The sequence below is a fragment of the Chinchilla lanigera genome, unplaced genomic scaffold (assembly GCF_000276665.1).
Source record: "Chinchilla lanigera isolate Chin_1 unplaced genomic scaffold, ChiLan1.0 scaffold00016, whole genome shotgun sequence".
NCBI classification, from domain to species: domain Eukaryota; kingdom Metazoa; phylum Chordata; class Mammalia; order Rodentia; family Chinchillidae; genus Chinchilla; species Chinchilla lanigera.
This window is the reverse complement of record NW_004955417.1, coordinates 5,318,581-5,339,230: the sequence shown is the minus strand read 5'-3', so window position 1 is coordinate 5,339,230 and position 20,650 is coordinate 5,318,581. Positions and strand designations below refer to the sequence as shown.

The window sequence follows — 20,650 nt, the reverse complement described above, 5'->3', positions numbered from 1 at the left end:
AGGTGGTCCATATCCAACACATCACCCTGCCTTCTGCATCTAGATTTTTCAATATTAATTCATCTACAAATTAATGATTATTTTGAAGTACCAAAGATTAAACTCAGGGACTTTGCAATGAATTATGTAGCTGCCCCCCCCTTTCTTTTTCTAATTTTTTCCCTGAGACACGGTCCCCTTGAGTCACAAAACTATGAAATTGCTGAGTTGGGCTTGAATTTGTAGTTCTCCTGCTTCAGCATCCCAGAGTGCTGGGATTACAGGTGTGCACCACCAAAGCCTGGTTTAAAATATATGATTTAAAAAATCATTTAGGGACTATAAGAGTCATTACATAATTTATCACAAGTAGTAAATAAGATACTCTGAAAATGGTAACTCCTTTTTTTTAGAAATATGTATATTGAAATAAATTTAAAATCCAAATTCTAACACATGCCTTCTTGAAAATAAACACACTGAGGGAAATTTCAGAATTATGAATATAGAAATGATTTAAATGAATAACTTGTGAGTCTGTTATTTCCTTTTACTTCTATAGTGAGTCTGTGTTTTGAGCATTTTTCAAAACTGCAGGCAGTGTCCAAAGTGCTTGACCTACTGAGATGCATTTCTGCATCATTTCTCCCAGAATTACTTTAGGACAGTCTTGGTTGGATTAATGAGCCCTGAAAATCGTGCCTGCAAAATCATCGCAGACATTCATGACTGTCTTCGTGAAAAAGTATATTCTAATGGTTGCTTTGAACAGGTTTTTCCCTAATGTTTATATACCAAAAACCAGCTTGTGCCAGCTGCTGGAGTAAGGTAATGAAAGCTTCCCAGAATAGCACTGTCTTTACTGGATACACCCATTAAGTATCATGTAGTAGTTTGTTTTTTATTCTTTAAGTTACAGTCTTAATTTTTCTTCCCCAATGTGGAAAACAAGTACACCTAATTCAATGTGAATAGCTTTGTTCTCGTTTCTTAAAAAATGTTATTTTACTTTTCATAATTCTCTATACAGTGAACCTGAAAACAGTCATTTAGTGTGAAATTTAATGAATTTATAATACACCTACATGGAATCCCAGTGTTTGACTTTAAGTTTCAAATGCATATATAATATGGTCAAATGGAATATGTGTGAAATTAAATTTTCTAAAGAAAAATATGCTTTTTGACAAAGATGTCGATTGTAGCATTCTTTAGAGTAGCAAATTTAAATGACAAATTTATATTTAAATGGAAATTTAATAAATGTATTCTTACTAGCTAGAATAGTATTTAGCCACAAAAATGATTTTAAAAGTTTACATAATATTTTATAATAAGATAATTAGCTATTTCCAGATATTTTAATGAGCATATTTTAATTTTTTAAGATTTTTAAAATGTACAGAAAATTTGCAAGAGTGAACATTTCACATCTAGAGTTTGCATTTAACAAGTGTTGGTATTCCTACATACATGTATGTATGCATACAAACGCAAACATAAACACTGTCTACATTTTATCTGTATTGTGATCTAAATCTATATAACTATATTAGTGTCTATACAAGTTCTTTTTTCTTATCTTCTTTTTTACAGGAGACAGCATACTCTTCAAACCACAAGTGACACTATAATAAAAGACCTTATGAAAATTCATTTCTGTTGAATCTTATTGTATGATTTTACATTATATTTTAGTGCATTGTATTTTTTTCATTTGAGAGGATACATGTTCCTTTGGGATAGATTGCTAAAGGAAGCATGGGTTAAGTAACAAGTACAGTACATAGAGAATATTATTTTATGTTATCATACTGATCCTCATAGGCCTTGTGCCATTCTGCATGCCTACCAGGAGTGGATGGCAGTGTCTGCCTGTAGAAGCAGCATTAAAGTTGGATAAGAAAGGATAAGAAAGACTTGGTATCCCAGAGCAATCACAGTACATGCATCTTTTTGGTGCTTATAAACTTTTCTGTTAAAAGTCTGTGTGTCTCTTACTGATATTTTTATAAGGTTGGGGGATTTTCTTGATTTTTAAGAACTCTTCATATATAAGAGTTTGAGCCTTTGTAATAAAGAACACACATATTTTCTTCTTTGTCATAGTTTTTACAATAGCTTTATTTATTCTTTTTCTAAACAAAGGTGTTTTTCATTTAACCACATCACAAAACAAATGTTTTCATGTGATATGATTAATTTTTAAGAAAATTAGGTACTGCAGTTCTGCTTACAAATTCCAAAACACTTTAAATGTCCTAAGTTAGTGTCTTTTAGTTTTTATCATTCAGAGAAACAAATCTTTGTCTTTTTTGGTTTTTTTCCTGGCACTGGGAATCAAACTTACGACCTCATGCTTGCCAGGCAGGCGCTGTGCTGCTGAACTAAATCCCCAGCCCCAGAGAAGCAAATCTTTCTTACCGTCTCATTGCTGTCTCCCACCTCCTGGCCTGATCTCCATAGTTGCTCATACCTTTCTGCCTCGCTCCTGATGAGTCTGGCTGCCGGGGGTGGGTCCTTGTGGAGAGAGCGTCTGTCCAGATGACTGCACAGACATCTCTTTCTGCTGCCAAAGAACTGGAAGTAACCTTAGGCCTGCTGCGTTTATTCCTCCACCTTTTAAGCAGTCATACAAGTTGCTTTCCCTTTATGTGTGTAGCAGTGTAATTTTCTTTCTTTCACCATTGTTACATATCTGATTTCTCCTTGGCACATTATAAGCCCTCAAAAGCAACTCTTGATTGCTTGTGATCAGAATCTGTAGTTATATATGTGATTCTCTTATATCTTCACAGCCAGGGAGGTCCTTTGATTATTGTGTCATCTTAGTAAATCAGTTTGTTACCACATTAAGCAGTCACCTTGACTTGAATAATCTCAAATGTAGTGTTATTCATCCTGTAGCACTTTGGTGAAAATATGGAGAGATCTGTGTGTTAGATATATATTGGGCTCCTCCGATGCCTGGCACAGTTCTGAACTCCTCAATGCTGACAATTCATTGATAAACAAAAACACACCGTCCCTTTTCCTGTGTGCGACACGTAGAGTGATGAAGCAGAAGGACGTCATTAAGTCACACACATACAAATTTGTAGACACACATACAGATCCCACAAGGGCTAGGAAATGAAAGTAGAAACTACTATGAAATAGTTTAGCAGTGTATCTTAGTTTCTGTGGGCTGCTAGAGCAAATTGACATAAGCTAGGTTGTTTACAAACATCAGAAACTTACCTCTCACAGTTCTGTGTCTGATGAGGGCCCATTTTCTCATCAATAACCCCTTCTAGCTGTGTTCTTACGTGGGAGAAGGAAGGGATCTCTCTGAAGCCTCCTTTCTAAGGGCACTAATTAGATTCCTGGAGGCAGCATCTTCATGAAGAAGTAATGATCCCCTACAACAGCCCCCCTTTGAGGGTTAGGATTTCAGCATTTGAAGTTGGGACCAATACTCCAGCTGATAATGAAAGGAAAAATATGCCTGAAAGGGGATGAACATTGAACAAAGTAGAGCAGAGTCCATGAAGAAGAAAGAGTATTTGCTCTGTGAAGAAGTCACAAGAAAAGTAACGTAACTGGGCACTGTGTGCGTGCTGGAGAATGCAGGGAGCCCTGTAGGAGCCGCAGGCTAGGCCCACGTTTGATTTCATTCTGGCTGGAGTAGAAGGCAACTCAGAGGCCCTGGGATAGCACTGTGCTCATCTCTGTGAGAAACAGTGGCAGCTCAGACTGAAATGGTGGCAAAGAGTTATGAGATGCTACTTCAGAAATGGAAAGGTTAGGCCAAGACCAAGGTGGCCAGTCAGGACAGGGTTCCAGAATGAATTATGACAACTAGAAACTGGTTTGAGATAAGTTATGAGTCACATAAGGATTCTTTGGATCAGAAGAGAAGTGAAAGTAAGTTAGTTCTAATTGTTTTCTTACACTAGTCCAGAAGACAGCATCCTCTGTGATGATACATCAGTGACATTATCATTTTGTCTTCATGTTGGAGGACATGTTTTTTATGTAGTTCTTAGCAAACACTATTCGTGCTATAAGCCAGAGTTTTTACAGAAATAGAAGAAAAGTCACCTAAATGTCTCCTCTATGTTACTGGTTCATTGTATATGTAGTAAAGTACTGTAGGACTTATCTCTGAAAACAAAATTGTTTTTACAAGTCCCATACTACATGGAAAAATAAGTTAACATGTAAGCCCATAAATGCTTTTATCTTAAGTGAAATATTTGTATTTGAGTAAAAGTTCACCAAGTTGGTCATTTTAAAGCTGTATTTTATTTTCATAAGTTTACTTTGCAGATATGCTAGTAGCTGCTGTTATTGTTTTGTTATTGTTATTGTTATTATAATTATTGTTTACTGTAGCTTTTCCCCTTTTACTTGTATAACACTTAAATAGCAGAGTTTGAGCTCCACAGAGATTGTTCCTTTTCCTTTCCCTTTACATCTAAAGTTAAAACAAAAGTTAGTGTTTGAAAGGGTGAAAACAGATGTATTTTTCCTCCATGGTTCAAAAATAATAACATGGTCTTCTAGAAGAGGTTCTCTTTCATTCTTCCATAAGTAATGACCAGTTATGTCTTATAAAAATCGCATAGGTACTTAGTCATTTTAACTTATTGTTTCATAGATACACTAAAATAATTTAATAAATATATTTTATTTGGGGATTGGCATGACCTTATATCTAATTAAAAGCTCCTATTGTATCAAGACAAATAGTAGGGGTTTTCGTCTTTAAATGATCAAAGTAGGGGGCTGGGGATTTAGCTCAGCGGCAAAGCGCCTGCCTGGCAAGTGCAAGGTCGTGAGTTCGGTTCCCTGTACCGGAGAAAAACCAAAAAAAAAAAAAAAAAAAAAAAAAAAAAAAAAAAAATCAAAGTATTATTTGCTAGCATTCTTTTCTAATAAATCTCTGATCTCTATGCCCAACATGTATTTCCCCTGACCATAATCTTTTTCATGAAATACAGTAACTTTGTATTTTAAAATCCATTCAATTTTTCTCCTGCACGTTGGTAAAACCTTTATTAATTCAAGCTGCCAAGTAGAATGACAACTCTCAACAAATGGTAACACAAGATCTTGGAGGGAAAGAGCTATATGACTGGATTCTGAAAAGTAAACAATGCAAAAGATAAAACTATAAACAAAACTTAAGCATAAAAGGTAGTTTAAGTAGTTTCACTGTAATTGCAAAAAATTGAAGCCAAAATAATTTGCATCATCCTCAAAAGTTCCATTATATTTATTACCGTGGTGGTCATGATATGAGTTAGATATTAGTTTGTAATTAACTCAGGGACTAGTCTCCTGACCAAGGTGACACAGATACAAGGGAACAGAGCACGAATGTAACATGAACTCAGAGCCCTTAGTTAAGCTACTTCTTCCCTTCTAGCGGGGATTACTAGACAACCCATGATAACATGATAACCCATGATAGATTGAGCTAGGAAAAACTTTTTCTTTTCATATTACCTGAAATCCATGAATCGTCAGTAGGTTGTATGTGTGTGTGAACGTATGGATAACTTATAAATCCTAGGAAGTTCAGTCAGACCAACCTTTTCTTAATCAAAAACATGAGAAAACTCTCTAATACATCATTTATTGACATCTAAATTAGAAGAAGAGAAAGAAAGAGGACAGAGAATTTAAACTCAAGTGTATGTAAGTCATACTTGTCTGTTTAGTAGAAATATTGAACTTTTATGTGAAATAGTTTGTGTGTACATAAATTTGAAATGAAGTTCAAAATAAAGTAAAATTTGGTGTATTATATTTTAAGTATGCCTTGTATTTTAATGTTAAAGCACTTTGAATAGATATTACTTTATTCTGAAATCTTCATTAAGAACTACCTCATGTCATCAGTTACATTTCCAGTATTTTTTTTATGTTTTATTTTTGTTGTTTGTTTGATTGGTTGCTTGCTTGCTTGCTTTTATTCCATTAGTAAATATTTATGCTGAAATGCATTGTTGGTAGACAAATTAATATTTCAACAACTATATAAAGGCAATAGGATAAATTATATATTACTCCCTAAAAATAAGAATTACATAGGTGACTTCTAGAATGAGAGAAGTAAAGTATAGCTATGGTAGCAGATAGCTGAGGCAACTTACTGAAACAGGAATATTCAGGGAGGATTTATTTTCCAAGATAAATTTGATCATTTGGGTAACCCTTATTGAGGAAACTAGGCACCTTAACAACTTAAAATATGCTCTGTTTATAATTACACATGAAAACAGATGTAACATGGGCAGAGTAGAGGTATTACCTTCCTAGTTACTCCTCACCATTTTAGGTGTGGAGATTTTACCTGTGTAAAAGCGCTGGGATGAATATGTGGCCACAGTGCTTTTCTTATTTTCAGGAAGCTGATTTGCATCTTCATTCCGGAAGGATTTGTTCATGCCACCTCTGTTTTCCACATAGAAAGCCTTGGGGATAATTTCAAATGATCAGATCAAGGACTTTGATATTATGTTTTTAATCACTCTGTATGGCTTAAAGACTGGGGAGCTATTTATTACAGAAAATTTTGTGGTCTTTGCTGTCAAATTATTGAGTCCTTTTTCTGTTCTGATGTATGGCAAAGATAGCTGAGCTTTGAATCTTCCTAGCCAACTCTTGCACAGCGAGCTGGTGTGGTGGCTGCGTGTCTTTGGACTGATGGTTTTGCTCCATTTACAGGATCAGTGGTTTTGGCGAGTGAGAAACAACAGGGTGATGGATGGATACCCCATGCAAATTACTTACTTCTGGCGGGGCTTGCCTCCCAGTATCGATGCAGTGTATGAAAACAGTGATGGAAATTTTGTCTTCTTTAAGGGTAAGGCTCTTTTCTATATCTGGATATGTTATATTCTGATCATTTTTTGCCAGGGCCCTGAAGCATGCAGATAGGTGCATAAATAAAACCTCTTAAGTAACATTCGGTAGTGAATGGATTTTATGAAAGAAACTGTATATCAATTATATAAATATAAATAAAAAAATTTTTAAACTTTGTTTTCTCATATGATATTTTCGTGTATGTCATTACACATGACTTACAATTTGCAAAACAATTCTCATAAGAATTTCAAACTACTTGTTAAAATGAAATTGAACGCTTCAAATGTATTCTCTCTGTACAGATTATTTCTTGCAAAAAGAGTCAGAGTCAATAATTACAAGATTATGTAGGTTCTGAAGTTATATCACCAATTGAATACTTGTATTGATGACCTGTGAGTCATGAGAATATGATATTTAGGAAATATTCTATTTTTTAGAACATTTATAGTTGGCTTCATAGTACTCAAAACAAATAAATAACCATCTCTCCCTTGCCTAAATCTGTCTTGAGTTTCTGTGTGGTTTTAGAGTATGTAGATTTACTTACTATTATTGTTCAATGAAATCTATTTCACAGTTTAATTTCATATGTAATTTTTGAAACCTAACCTGATGTAATCAGTTTATAAAATGTTTTCTACTACACTAAGAAAGTACTCATAAAGGCAAGGGATACTTACAAAAAATAGAATACATATAGTTATCAGTATCATGAACTTCACTGTCTACTATATATCTGAGTGACAAAATTTAATAGAATAAGTGCCACTAACTGCAAGGCATGCCAAAGCAAGATTATCTGGTGCAGTGAACTTCACAAAGTCTGATCTTCTATCCTTCAAACTGGCTAATATGCAAAGCGATAAGCCCAAGAACTGTGGCAGTAAACAGCAAGGACAAGAAACAGAAGGTGCTGGAGAACTGGGGGAACTGTGAGGCGACTGTATCTGAGCTGAGGCTGAGGAGAACTAGAGTGTGGAAGGAATAGGCCTGAACATTTCTCCAAGAGCCAGAAGGACTGAAAATATGCCTAAAGAAAGACACAGTTTGAGGGAAGGGGAGGGAATCTTATCCCAAAAAGCTGATTCTCTCGGAATCATACTAGGAGAATTTGGGCTAACAATGAGGGTAATGAAAATAGAATTTGGAACACAATTTAATAAGAGGTGCAAACTACCTTTTAAAGTGAAATTGAACACTTGGAATATATTCTGTCTTTACGGCTTGTTTCTTGAAAAAAGAATCAGAGCAATATATTCATTATAAGGTTAGGTTGGTTCTGAAGTTATATCTGCAATTTTGAATACTGCAGGAACTGGGCAAAACACACTGTTCTATTTACCTCAGCTTCCTCACGTGGAAAATGAGGTTTGTGTTATTCCCCTATTCAGGATTATTTTGAGGTCTAAATTATTACTACCTGTCAAATACTTGGAACATGTATGCTCTCAATTAATGCCAGCCACTGCTGTGACTGGTAAGATCACGATTAATACCATTGCCCTCCTGCTGTTCTATAATAAATGCGTCGATGAAGGGGCCTGTGCTATACCACTGTGGAGAAAGCATGGATGCCACCTAAAGCCTGTGCCTCTCAGGAGAGTATCTGGAAGGACGTTTCTTTCCCTTACACCTCTTTGGTCCCAGCAGTAGTTGAAGAAAACAGGAGGGAGGTCCCTTCTCATCTCCAGATCAGTGGAGGCTCTGACAAAACTGCCTGAGGAGAAACTGCCACAGTCACAGTCTCTGTCGGACGTGCTTGAATGCCTCAGGGCTTTCCCTCAGTCACTTGTGGAATGGCTGGCTCCTTTTCATCTCTCAACAACCAGTGGAAGAGGCATGACCTCAGAGCCACCCCCCACCCCTTTTAAATAATACCTTCCAACTGGGGTACAGCGCCTGTCAGATATTCAAAATTACACACAAATTCAAATGCAATTTCTCTCAGAGGTCTTGAACCTTGTGTATATTTTTTTTACACCACTGTATTTTCAGCTCTCAAACACTACTCCGTGCATAGGAGGTGATCAAAAATCATTTAACAAAAACAGTATCATTAAATACTGATTTGATTTAGTATGGTGATTCTTTCATGGTGCCAACATCACAATAACTTTGTGGCGGGCTGGGGATTTAGCTCAGCAGGGCTGGGGATTTAGCTCAGCGGCAAAAGCGCCTGCCTGGCAAGCGCAACGTCGTGAGTTCGGTTCCCGGTACCGGAGAAAAACGAAACAAACAAAAAAAAAACTTTGTGGCTTATCACAGAATTATTTAACTTCTAGAATGTTGTGCATGTTGTGGTCTCTTCCAATAGCATTATCGGTATCAGGAAATGTCCAGCCTAGAACTTTTGTCACTGCTGAGGCGCACTTTGCTCTTCCTTCCTCCAGTTCACTTTCGCCACCACTTTTAATAAACCTCACAAGGCCTGCTAGGACATGCGCTCTCCACCTCTAAACCCTATTGCTATCCAGAGGGAGCCAGACGCTCTGGGTGTCGCCACTAAGGTAACCTTAGCCCCAGTCCCTGCTTTATGACGGGAGAAAAGTAGGAGCCCTGGACACCTAGGCTTCCCTGTCCTTACCTTCACCACAATCAAAATGACTGCCTCTGCTTGACAACTCTTTCTATGACCTTTCTCATTTAAAAAACAAATTCAGAAATTCAGATCACTTCACTCCCAAGACTGCCATCCCATTTTCCCTATGTGATGGGAGCCAGTTTGTGCCCTAACAGGCCTGTCCCTTTCCTTACTGTAACCTTTTGCACACTACCTGATGAGCCGCACGACGTATTTCCCCCAAGTACTGCGCCTGTGCCCTTTTCATTAGTACCTCCGCCCCGTAATGGAAAGACATTCTTGCTCTTTTTATTTTTCTCTTTTGTATTTAAATATCCTCAATATCTTAAACCAATATTTGAAAAACTTTTTTGTTACCAGCAAATAATAACTATTTTATGTTTTGTAGCCCATTATAATCTTTAATTCCTTTGGATTAAACCTGCACATTTACAGTAAACTGCATCCCTAACTCATCTATTTACTTGTTTGTCTATTATTTAATTTTTTAAACTGGGTATTCCTAAGTCACCATGTTGTCCAGGCTGGGCTCAAGCTTACAATTCCCCTGCCTCAGCCTCTCAAAAATCAGGGGTTACGGGAGTGTGCTGCCACACCTGGCTATATACCTGTTTTCAAAAATATAAAAGTTATCATTAGATCAGAGGCTAAACTAAAAAACCAGGCAATATAGTATAGTTTGGTTGACATAGACCTCTGTCTCAAATAGCACCTAAATATAAACATGAAGATTGAGTGAACTAAGAGTAAAATTTATCCATGTTGATGTCCGCCTATCTCAGTCACACTATACCACTGCTATCAATGGATTTAAGCATGACTCTGCTTTGGTTTGTTGTTTTTTTAGCCCTCTTTGTCTTTCTTTTCTTGGTCTTTGTTTTTTCCTTCCTCCTCTTTACAGTGATCATCTTTTGTGTTTTTACCTTCCAATTAACACTATGCAGTAACACGTATATTTGATCGTCATTATCTTTTCTTCTCTTTAGTTAACCAAAGTCCATGTTTAGGTATAAATGAACTTATTAGCTATATATTTCCTAAAGGTGTTTGGTGTTGACCTTGTTTTTATTTTGTGTAAGAATTTGAAAATGTAAGTTGAACTATAATTATAAATGAGTGCTTAGCTGTAAAGTGTAAATGTTCTCTTAGTAATAGAAAAATAACATTATAGTCATATGAAATCCTTAAATTATCTTTACAATGAGAGTCCACCAGATATAATTAAAACTGCATATTTTGGTACAATTTGCATACTTGTTTGAACTTTGAGCAAATGTATATTTGCACAGCTATATTATATGCAGTGAGAGTTGTTAGCCCATAAATTATAAAAATATGAAATCATAAGCAATTTATTATATATATATGAACAATTCTATATTCTTTTTCCATTTTGTTTTTTTAAGCCGAGGTCTTGCTATGTAGTTCACGCTGGCCTTGGACTCACTGTGTAGCCCAGGCTGGCTTCAAACTCATGGTGACCTCCTGCTTCAGCCTCCCAAGTGCTGGGATTACAGAGGTGTGCACCATCATCCCAGGTTCAGTTCTTTTTTCTTAACATTAGCTCATTGTTTTTTTGGTATGTAAGTGCAGTATATCAAAACACATATATTAAAGTAGCCTCTGCTTTTCAACCAAAATGCAATACTAAGGATCAGATTTATCATTGCCCCTGAAAATACAAAAATTAAGTAAAATAATTATTTTTAACACACTGGCTATCAAGAAGCACAAAGCTGTGAACACGAACAGTCAGAAAACAAGGAAAGATGAGTCCTGAAACTTCTGCAGATTCCTGTCCAGGTAGAGTTTCCAGGCTGTGGCCCAAGGTCTGAGAATCCAGCAGAGCTCAGACATCTTTCCTAACTGAGGATACAGCTGAGACTTCAAGGAAAGCAGGTGGCTATAGTGTACGGGACGAAGTAATGCGGAGGACAGAGTGAGGAACAGCATGGGGCCTGGAGATTAGCAGATATACCCTGTGGAGACTGGAGAGAACACTGTGTGGGGATGTTTAACGAAACTGCAACCTAGAGAAGCATTCACCAGGAATCAAAGGAGCAACTTCTGGTTGCTGAACCACTGAGGGTTCAACAATACCTGAACGTTCCTGAGCACTGGATATAGAACTGAGAGGTCTTGTTGCAGCAGTGAGGAGTAATTAACCGAGCATCAGCACTCCCTTGATCCTGCCTAACAAATATTCAAAGTAAGATGTGAAGTGTTCAAATCATTACCAAGTTGTGCTTCCAGGACAAAGCACAGAATATCCACAAGGATACAAATTTATGGACCCCCAAATGTAAAATGTATAATACAGGGGCAGTTTGGTTCACACACTCAATTCATTCTATGATTCTAGAAACCATGGCCACGTTCACGTTTGTGCAGGAAAGATGGCCATGGTGTGTTCATCACCTGATGCAGAGTTCACAAAGAAAAAGAAAATTTTGCCAAATGTTTCTGTTTGTGAAACAAATTGTTGGCAAACTAATGCACTCATGAACTAAGGGGCCACTGACTATTTGGCATCCTCCTCAAGATCAGGAACAAGACAAGTCTGTCCATTTATATCAAGTCCATTTAACTTTTTATGGGAGATTTTACTGAGTATACTAAAGCAATGACTTTAAATAAGAAGCATCCATATCAGAGAAAATAAAATTTTACACACATTCCAACATGATTGCCTATATAGATGCAGTCAACCAAAAACCTTCTCAATTTAACAATTGAATTTGGCAAGGTTGGATGAGGTAAATTACACAAATTTTATTTTTATTCATGTATATCTTCAAGAACGTGAAGGATCTTTCCCTGTAGTATAAGCTAATAGCATCGTCTTTCTCACTTTCATGGGTGTTGGCAGAAGACGTGAGCCTCCTCAGACAGAAAGGGACAGGGACAAACTCTGTCCATGCTTGTTTTTACAAGTTCCCTGACCAAGAATGACAGGTAACGTGTGTGAAGGTAATCAGTTTTATTGTAGAAAAGAAACCTCTAACTTAAAGAACTTGAAGTTTTGGTGATGAGAAATAAGCTTGCCTATGTTTTTTTCCTGAAGGAAGACATTTTCTTTATTTTTCTAGACAAAACAGACCTTTGTGTAAAAGGAGACAATGCCTTTATTACCCAAGATCATTTGGTGTACAAGATACTTTTAGAATTGTGTTACAGAACAAAGGCAGTCCATACCACTGTTTGTGGGACATACTGAAAGGCAGAAACCTATAAAAAATTGTCACCCATCACACACCACCAAAAGACAATGAAGAACTGAAAAAAACTTTAAAGTCACATTATCCAAAGTACTGTATACTGTGGGATCAGAACAAAAAAAATGTACCACTTATACATTACAAAACTTTACTAAATTAAATTAAACAAGACTTACATAATTTACCAAATATATTCATGGTTCAGAACACGACGTATTTTTACACTGTGAAACCTAATCAAGTTTATCTATTACACTCATTGCACTGCTAATAAAAATATTTCCAAGATATTTTGGTAGTAATGATCAGACTGATTCTAAAATTTTTATGCAAAAGATCTAAAATAAATGAAACTACTTTGAACTTAGTACTTGATTTTCAAGTCTTAATTTAAAGCCATGATAATTATGACAGTATAACATAGGTAATGGCATAAAGGTAGCTGAATCAAACAAAACAGACTTGAGAAGTAGACTCAACTAAATATGAACAAGTAATTTCTGACTTCAGATATTTTATTTTTAAATTACAGAGGAAAGTCAATGCACAAGATATACCCAACAAAGGGGCTGGAGATTTAGCTCAGGGGCACAGCACCTGCCCGGCAAGTGCAAGGTCGTGAGTTCGATTCCTGGTACGGGAAAAAAAAAAAAAAAGATATACCCAACAAAACCACTGGATGTCCATATGCAAAAAACAAGCACAAATGCACACAATCCGTTTTATACAAATATTAATTCAGAATGGTCTTACCCTAAGCTTAAAAGCTAAAAATATAAAGCTTTTATTTGTGACTTTGACTTAGGAAAAATTCTATTTGTTAAATAGAATATCAAGTCATGATCCACAAAGAAAAAAATAAGTTAAAATTTAAAATTTCTGTTAAAGTTGTTAAGATAATAAAGACAAGCCACAGACAAAATACAATATTTACCAAGCACATATATGATGTAGAATATATAAAGAACTCTTGAAATACAATAAAAAAATAACTCATTCAAAACAACAAAGTATCTGAACAAAAGTTCACCAAGAATGATACATACATGGCAAATGAGCACATGATATGTACATGGCAAATAAGCTTTAACTGTAGTTTTCATTAGGGAAAAGTGAGTTAAAATCACAATGAGCTACCACTAGATACCAGGTAAAGTGGGTAAAAATTAAAAGACTAACAATATGAAGTACTGCTAAGAATTGAAAAGAAGGGGCTGGGGATTTAGCTCAGGGGCACAGCTCCTGCCCAGCAAGCTCAAGGCCATGAGTTCGATCCCCGGTACTGGAAAAAAAACAAAAAACAAAACAAAAGAAAAAAGAATTGAAAAGAAGCTACAACTTTCCTTTATAGTTGATTTGAATGTAAAACTGTACATGCTGGAAATCAGCTCAACGCATCTGTAATGGTAATATCGCAAAACTGGAAACAATGCTAATAGTCTCAATAGGCAATGAATAAGCAAACAGTATAAAAACATATCATTTCAATTTAATTTTAGATATCTTCACAGCCACATTTTGAGTAATCTCCTCATTGCCATTTTATATTGCTCATCTTCATATTCTATTTCTGCTAATTTCCTTGATCTTAGTTTTATGTAGTTTTTGCTTTGCCACTGTATTTCACATTTCCCATAAGAGCACTGCCATTTTTTGTGAAGTGAAGAAAGATATAAGTAGGTAGATAAATATTTTAAAGAACTTTTTCTTTTAAACTCACATACATAGATTGTGTGGGTCTGTTTTGCATTGTATTTCTTTTTTTCTTCAAGTTCTTCTTTTAAAGAAGCCATACGTGTCTTCCCTTACCAGTTAAGATGCTCTGCAGTGCTCCTGCTTGTTTTTGAATGAGGATAGATGTACAAGCAGCAGGTCTCTCTCGCTGAATGACAGCAGGCTCATGGTTTAGAATCTGTGAATATCATTTGGCATCATTTAAAGTTGTGATGTCTGAACAAACCCCCTTTCATCTCTCCACTTGACATTTGACAGGTAACACTGAGTTGTTCTCCTTTATTCATGTTCATAAGGTCGTTGCTTTAGAGAGACACGGAAATAGAAAATATATCACTGTTCAAGGGACTCATATGCTTTTCTTCAGAAACTGAATTACGATTTGTGCTGTTCTATTCAGCTATTCTATTATCACTCAGGTATATCCAATATAATAGAATATTTGTTAGCACAGTCAAAGCAGATGTTAACCTTTTAATTACTAGTTGTGTTGAAACAGACTTTCATAATTTGGCACTTATTCAAAATTCTTGAGTTGTCTAACTATGCACAATATAGAGATTAAAGCATATTCCATATAATGAGCACCAACAGGGATCAGTAGATTTAAGCATTTATTGTTAACAAGGTAAGTAAATCCAATCAGTGAAATGCTGTGTTATATGATAATAATAAAAGCCATTTATTGGGCATCATGAGCAAGATTCATGGAGAGTATTTTTGATGTCTTACTGTTTTCAGGTTTCTGAATAAATGTCAGTTTTTCACGTAGGAATTCGGAAAGGGAGCTCAGATCCTGGGCGCCCAAGCTGTCACAGCTTGTAATTGGTAGAGTTATCTTTTCCTACTTGTCTGACTTCAAACCCACTCAGTGCTCCACTAAACTGAGAATCTAGCAAAAAAATTGAAATATTGTCAAAGAACATATACATTTTGAATAGTAATCAGTGCTATAAAATTTACTGAGCAATCAAAGTGGCCTTTGTGTTCTAAAAAAGTTCCAGCCAGGAAATAATTTGAATTTCCATCTTTTCTGTAAAGCACCATACAGTAAATGTCTTCCTCTTTATGGATCATATGATCTTTTCTAAATTATTAAGTTCTGCCCTGTAAAGGTCATAGAAGTCATAGGAAGTTACTAGAAATGGCTACTATTTACAAAAGCAGGCAGTAGCTGGTGTTCCTTGTTTACTGATCATTGTTATAAAAGAGATACAATATATAAATATTTAAGGAGCGTTTTGTAGACTCCAAGTGAAGAAATATATGGTGGATTTACTTTTTGTTTTCAGTAATAAGGCACAAAGGTGTCTTATGACTGAGGCTAGAATAACAAGCATGAACAGAGTACAGTGGATTACTTAATAAGCAGTTCCATTAATAAATGTAGAGTGATTACTTGACAAGAGGATAGGAAGCAGGAAATCATTAGCAATTCTGAATGCCAGACAGAGTGTGAAGCTGTTCTGTTCAGAGTCAATTTAAGACAGTAAGATGAGCACTAAATTAAGAGAATTGTGCTTTAGTACAGAACTCTTAGCAATTGTTTGTATGATTTTAGGCACATCATTTCTTTGACCTGTCAAATAAATGAAGGTGTCAGGATGGATTCTAAACCATTCTTCTTATTTACTATGTCTGAACAATATTATACACTCTTATGCATAACAGTAGCTCCGTTATCCGGTGTTAGGAAAGCAGATATGAAGTGTAACCTTCAGAGTAGACACTGTCCTCTTGATTAAAACAAAGGACAAATGTGATTAGATATTATTTAACTCTTTCTGGTAGTAACATGTAGTTTAGTTGCTCCTAGAATTGTTTTCTTAATGTCTATATTCTCTGCCAGCCTGGGAGCTCCACAAGAGCCAGAACCTCTGCGCTGCCTTCCTCCCTGTACCTGCAGCTGCTACTTCAGTGAATATCACAGGCACTTAAAAAGCTGATACTGGATGAATGAATGGATGGATGCATGCATGGGTGGATGCGTGCATGAAACCAATTAAAAAATCATCTATAAAGTCCTCTCTAAATTTTCTGTGAGATTATCCTTCTTCTTTATAAAGCCTCTCTGTTTTTAACTCTAACTGGTTGATATTTTCCTCTGCATTCTGCCATGTACAGGGTAGGGATCAGTTTTTTCCACTTGTTCAGAATATGTCAATCTCCTGTAAAATCTACTAAATACCTTCATCCTTCCAAGGAGGCAATATTTTCCTTGAGAACCACTGTCTGCTGGTAGTAAGGTGGTTGAAAGCTCACCTATTATAAGTAAAATATAATGAGTTGATTTTGAATCTCAGACTTATCCAAAAACTCAAAAATAGAAACAGTCATTTCAGTCTGACATGAAAATCATTACTAAGCAAGGAAATGAATTCTATAATTGTATCCATTAATAAACACTCAGAAAATTAACTGTTATTATTCATAATCAATGAGCACAAATGCTCTGTAGTCAAGGTACGTCTCCCTCTCCCTCTCTCTCTCCTCCTCCCTCACCCTCTTCCTTGTCCTTTCCCCCACCTTTCTGAGGTACTGGAGAAGAACCCAAGAACTTCATACTGGATTACATCTCCAGTCCTTCTTATTTGCTTTTTAAGGAGGAGCTTGATGTTCTCCTGCCTCAGCCTTCCAAAGTGATGGGATTACTTGCAGGCATGTGCCACAGAACTTGGCTTTCTGTGTGTGTGTGTGTGTGTGTGTGTGTGTGTGTGTGTGTGTGTGTGCCCACACACGCACCTATAACTGCTAGGATTGGATCATGCAACCCTACAGCAAATATTAATGTATAACTTTTCAATTTTGCTTCATTTTTAAATAACATATGTACATTTTTAAAAGGAATTTCTCTTGTTCCTTATTCCTAATAGAAAAAAAATCTAATCAAGAATTGTATAAATGCCTGAACTATTAGAAGTGAAAGATTTCTTATTTTTCCTTTTTGGTGATAGAAAACACTAGATTGAGAGTATAGAAAAGTATTTTTAAAGTGCACTTCTTAAGAAATAGTCATTGATAGAATAACAAGAATTTCTAGAAAGAACTGTGACTCCTTTCTCTTTCTACACATACAAACTCCTGAGACATAAACATCTTTTTGTTTTTTTGTTTTTTTGTTTTTCTTTTTTTTTTCTCCGGTACCGGGAACTGAACTCACGACTTTGCGCTTAGCCAGGCAGGCGCTTTGCCGCTGAGCTAAATCCCCAGCCCGACATACACATCTTAACGAAGCTTCTATCTATTTTCTCTCACCTGGGCCACAGCATCTTGGGGATTGATGTGCCCAATGTAATCACTGGGAAAGGTGTGTAGAAACTGTCATGCAAATGAAAAAGTTTAGAAACTGCAAAGAGGTGTGTTTTAAAACATACTGGAGAGCTCCTGCTTGAAAGAGACAACTAAGTAGAGCAGATTAAAGACTTACTCTAAATAGCTAGCATGGGAGGCGCTGAAGCTGAGCTCTTTTTCCTAATTAATAATGAGAGGGCAGATGAGACAGCAATGAGTCACTGAGGTACAGGCACCAGAGTAGTCTTCCCTGTCTTCTTTGCCCATTGTTCTAAGATTTTCTCTTCTAATTGCTGCCGAGACAAACTATAGAGCATGCCATGAATCAGTGCTCTCTGAAGTTTCTATCTCACTGACTTTGGAAAGGAAATGATCTAGACATTTGGTTGAAGTTTTTTCTTTTTAAAATTTCTAAGTTTAACAAGGGCTCAGGGTATATCTGTACTTGTGTAACAGTGTTTCTCAATACACAGTGAATTATAATCACTTATATCAACAGTTTGCACAACCACACAGGGTATCTTCATAGCTGCTCAGGCTTGGTAATGGCTATAAAATTAATATTTTCTGCTTTATTAATAAGATTCAACATTAATGGCCACTATGCTATTTAAATACACTTTATTGTCTTCTTTTTTAAAAGATTTTTGATTCTATATCTTTTATGCAATATTGAACATGATTCTTTATCATTAGTAACTATTTATTACACACCCTCTATTTTCTAAGCATTATTTATGAGATGCTAAAGGAAAATAGAGTGTTCAATACAATGTATTTTTATTGAAGTTTCTCATAGTAGAGTTGGTTGCAGGGTTTTACTCTCTTAAAGTACAATGTACTGAGCAACATGACAAAGGTAAAGACTGACTAATCTAGCAATATAATGGGTCCCCGTTATGCCAAAGGTATATGCTTTTCAGAGTTGTGATGCTAACAATGTACTAAGCAACATGACAAAGGTAAAGACTGACTAATCTAGCAATATAATTGGTCCGCATTATTCAAAAGGTTTATGCTTTTCAGAGTTGTGATGCTAAGTTTGAAATGTCATTCCGCTGTTCCAAAAACAGAGACGAATGGAATGAAGATAAGATAAGCAACCTATATTGAAAGGAAATTTGAAATAGTGTACCTGTGAGTTTGCATTTGTATTTCAGGTTTGTATTTTAGAGAAATGTCTTTAATGAGCTTGTGGAAGATAAGTAAACGTGAGACAGACTGGAGGCAGGGAGATAAGTGAGACTTTTGGAATTATTCAAGTTAGAAAATTGTTCTTGAAGTAAATGGCTAAAAGACAACATGGCATATTGGCTAAAATCCAGGACTCTGATCCACAGACTTAGAGGCTTAGATGCACCTAAGATCCTACATGACTTTTGATGTTTACAAGTCATGTTGGACAGTATTATTCAGTTAAAAGAAAAGTAAACCTTTTTGGTTCCCTTGAGCTGATAGGGAATTTATGGTGTTTGACAGTCACACCTCAGGAGCGGACCACAGCTGCTTTCTCTCTGGTGGGCCTCCCAGCCTCTCTCCCATCCATAGTGTTACCCTCTGTATCTCTTCTACTCGTTCCTCTTAATATACTTCTTGTGCTCAGTTTCTGCCTCCTCACAGTGTCTGCCTGCCCATGGCCATCACGGTTTCTTGGGCTTCATACTATATAATGAAAGTCTGCTGAGTGCAAAGCCAGAACTCCCTGGGCCACAGTCCCAGGACAGGAGTATGGACGGCTCTGTGCATCTGACCAAGCCATGTCCCCACAGCCTACTCTGCAGTATTTAGATTGACTCTAGGTGTGCAGTGAGAGGCTGGAAGGAGAATATGGGGAAAAAGATGAAATGATTATCTTTAGAAAGGACAGTGCAATGGACTTTCACAAGCTCAAGGGAGAATTAGGAATGCAAATCTGTTGAATGTAATGATCCATTCAATATGAAAAATAATGAACAGGATGTTTGCTTATATAATACACTGAAGAACTGTTTTCCCAGTACCTAAATAGAGGAAATAGGGGAATAACCTTAGGATGAATGGAAACTTAGATTTGTGAGTCAACTTTGTAGAACACCCCAATAGGTAACTATATATACTATTCGGCTTTTAAGGGATATTTGGCCTAGAGCAACCCATTTCTCATCATTCTCTCTTTCGACTTCTGAAGTTTCCTGTCGTCTGTCTTCATTACTGCTTCTCCGCCCCTCTCTCTGGCCTACTGTGCCCTCTTCCTTTATGTAAGCTTTTTGGAAGATTGCACGTCTCTAGAAGCGCAGTTCTTCTCTTTACCTTTTTTATATCCTCTACCCTTCAAAATCTCACCAAGTCCGAAATTAGCAAATAGCACTCTTATGTGTGACTTATAATTTGTGATCTTTAAACAGACATATCCAGCTGCCTACACAATTTTTTTATGCACACTTCTCATTATCATGCGAAAGTGTTGATTTGAACCTTCAGCGGCTCACCTACCTCCATCCTCTTTGTCTTATTATTACACTGAGTCTCTTGTCCACACAAACCAAAACTTGGGGATCATCCTGGGTACTGTCTCTGTCTCATTTACCTCTCCCTATGAATTCTATGTGCAGTATGTACCCCGACTCTGTTTTCTTCTCTCCACCTGTATTTATCCTCCTCCATCTATCACTACTGTCAAAGAACATTTTAATATACTCCATGACTTTCCATTTCTTTTAAAAATAAATTTGAAATCCAACAATGTTACTTGATTCTCATGTCTGACCTTATTCTATGTATTCTAGCTGTACAATCAGCTTCTTCCAAAAATGATGTTCATTCTTGGTGTCTCATCCTCCTCAAATAATCTTCCTGGGCAGACACAATTTTTTTGGCAGGGGGGGATTTTCTTTTCTTTTTTTTTCTTTTTTTTTTATTTTACAGAAAATAGTACCAAAAAAAAAAAAATAGCAAAATACAGACAACACAAAGCAAGGATATTAAAAATAATATAGGGTTTATG

The 20,650-nt window shown here is 36.2% G+C and overlaps 1 protein-coding gene across 1 annotated transcript in view; it reads left to right on the top strand.

Annotated features, from left to right (window-relative positions):
* Positions 1 to 20,650, top strand: part of Mmp16 (matrix metallopeptidase 16 (membrane-inserted)) — a 246,788-nt gene that overhangs the window by 205,891 nt on the left and 20,247 nt on the right. The window contains exon 7 of the mRNA XM_005381755.2: positions 6,697 to 6,835. Within this exon, the coding sequence (XP_005381812.1) occupies positions 6,697 to 6,835 (139 nt within the window). The remainder of the gene's footprint in view (positions 1 to 6,696; positions 6,836 to 20,650) is intronic.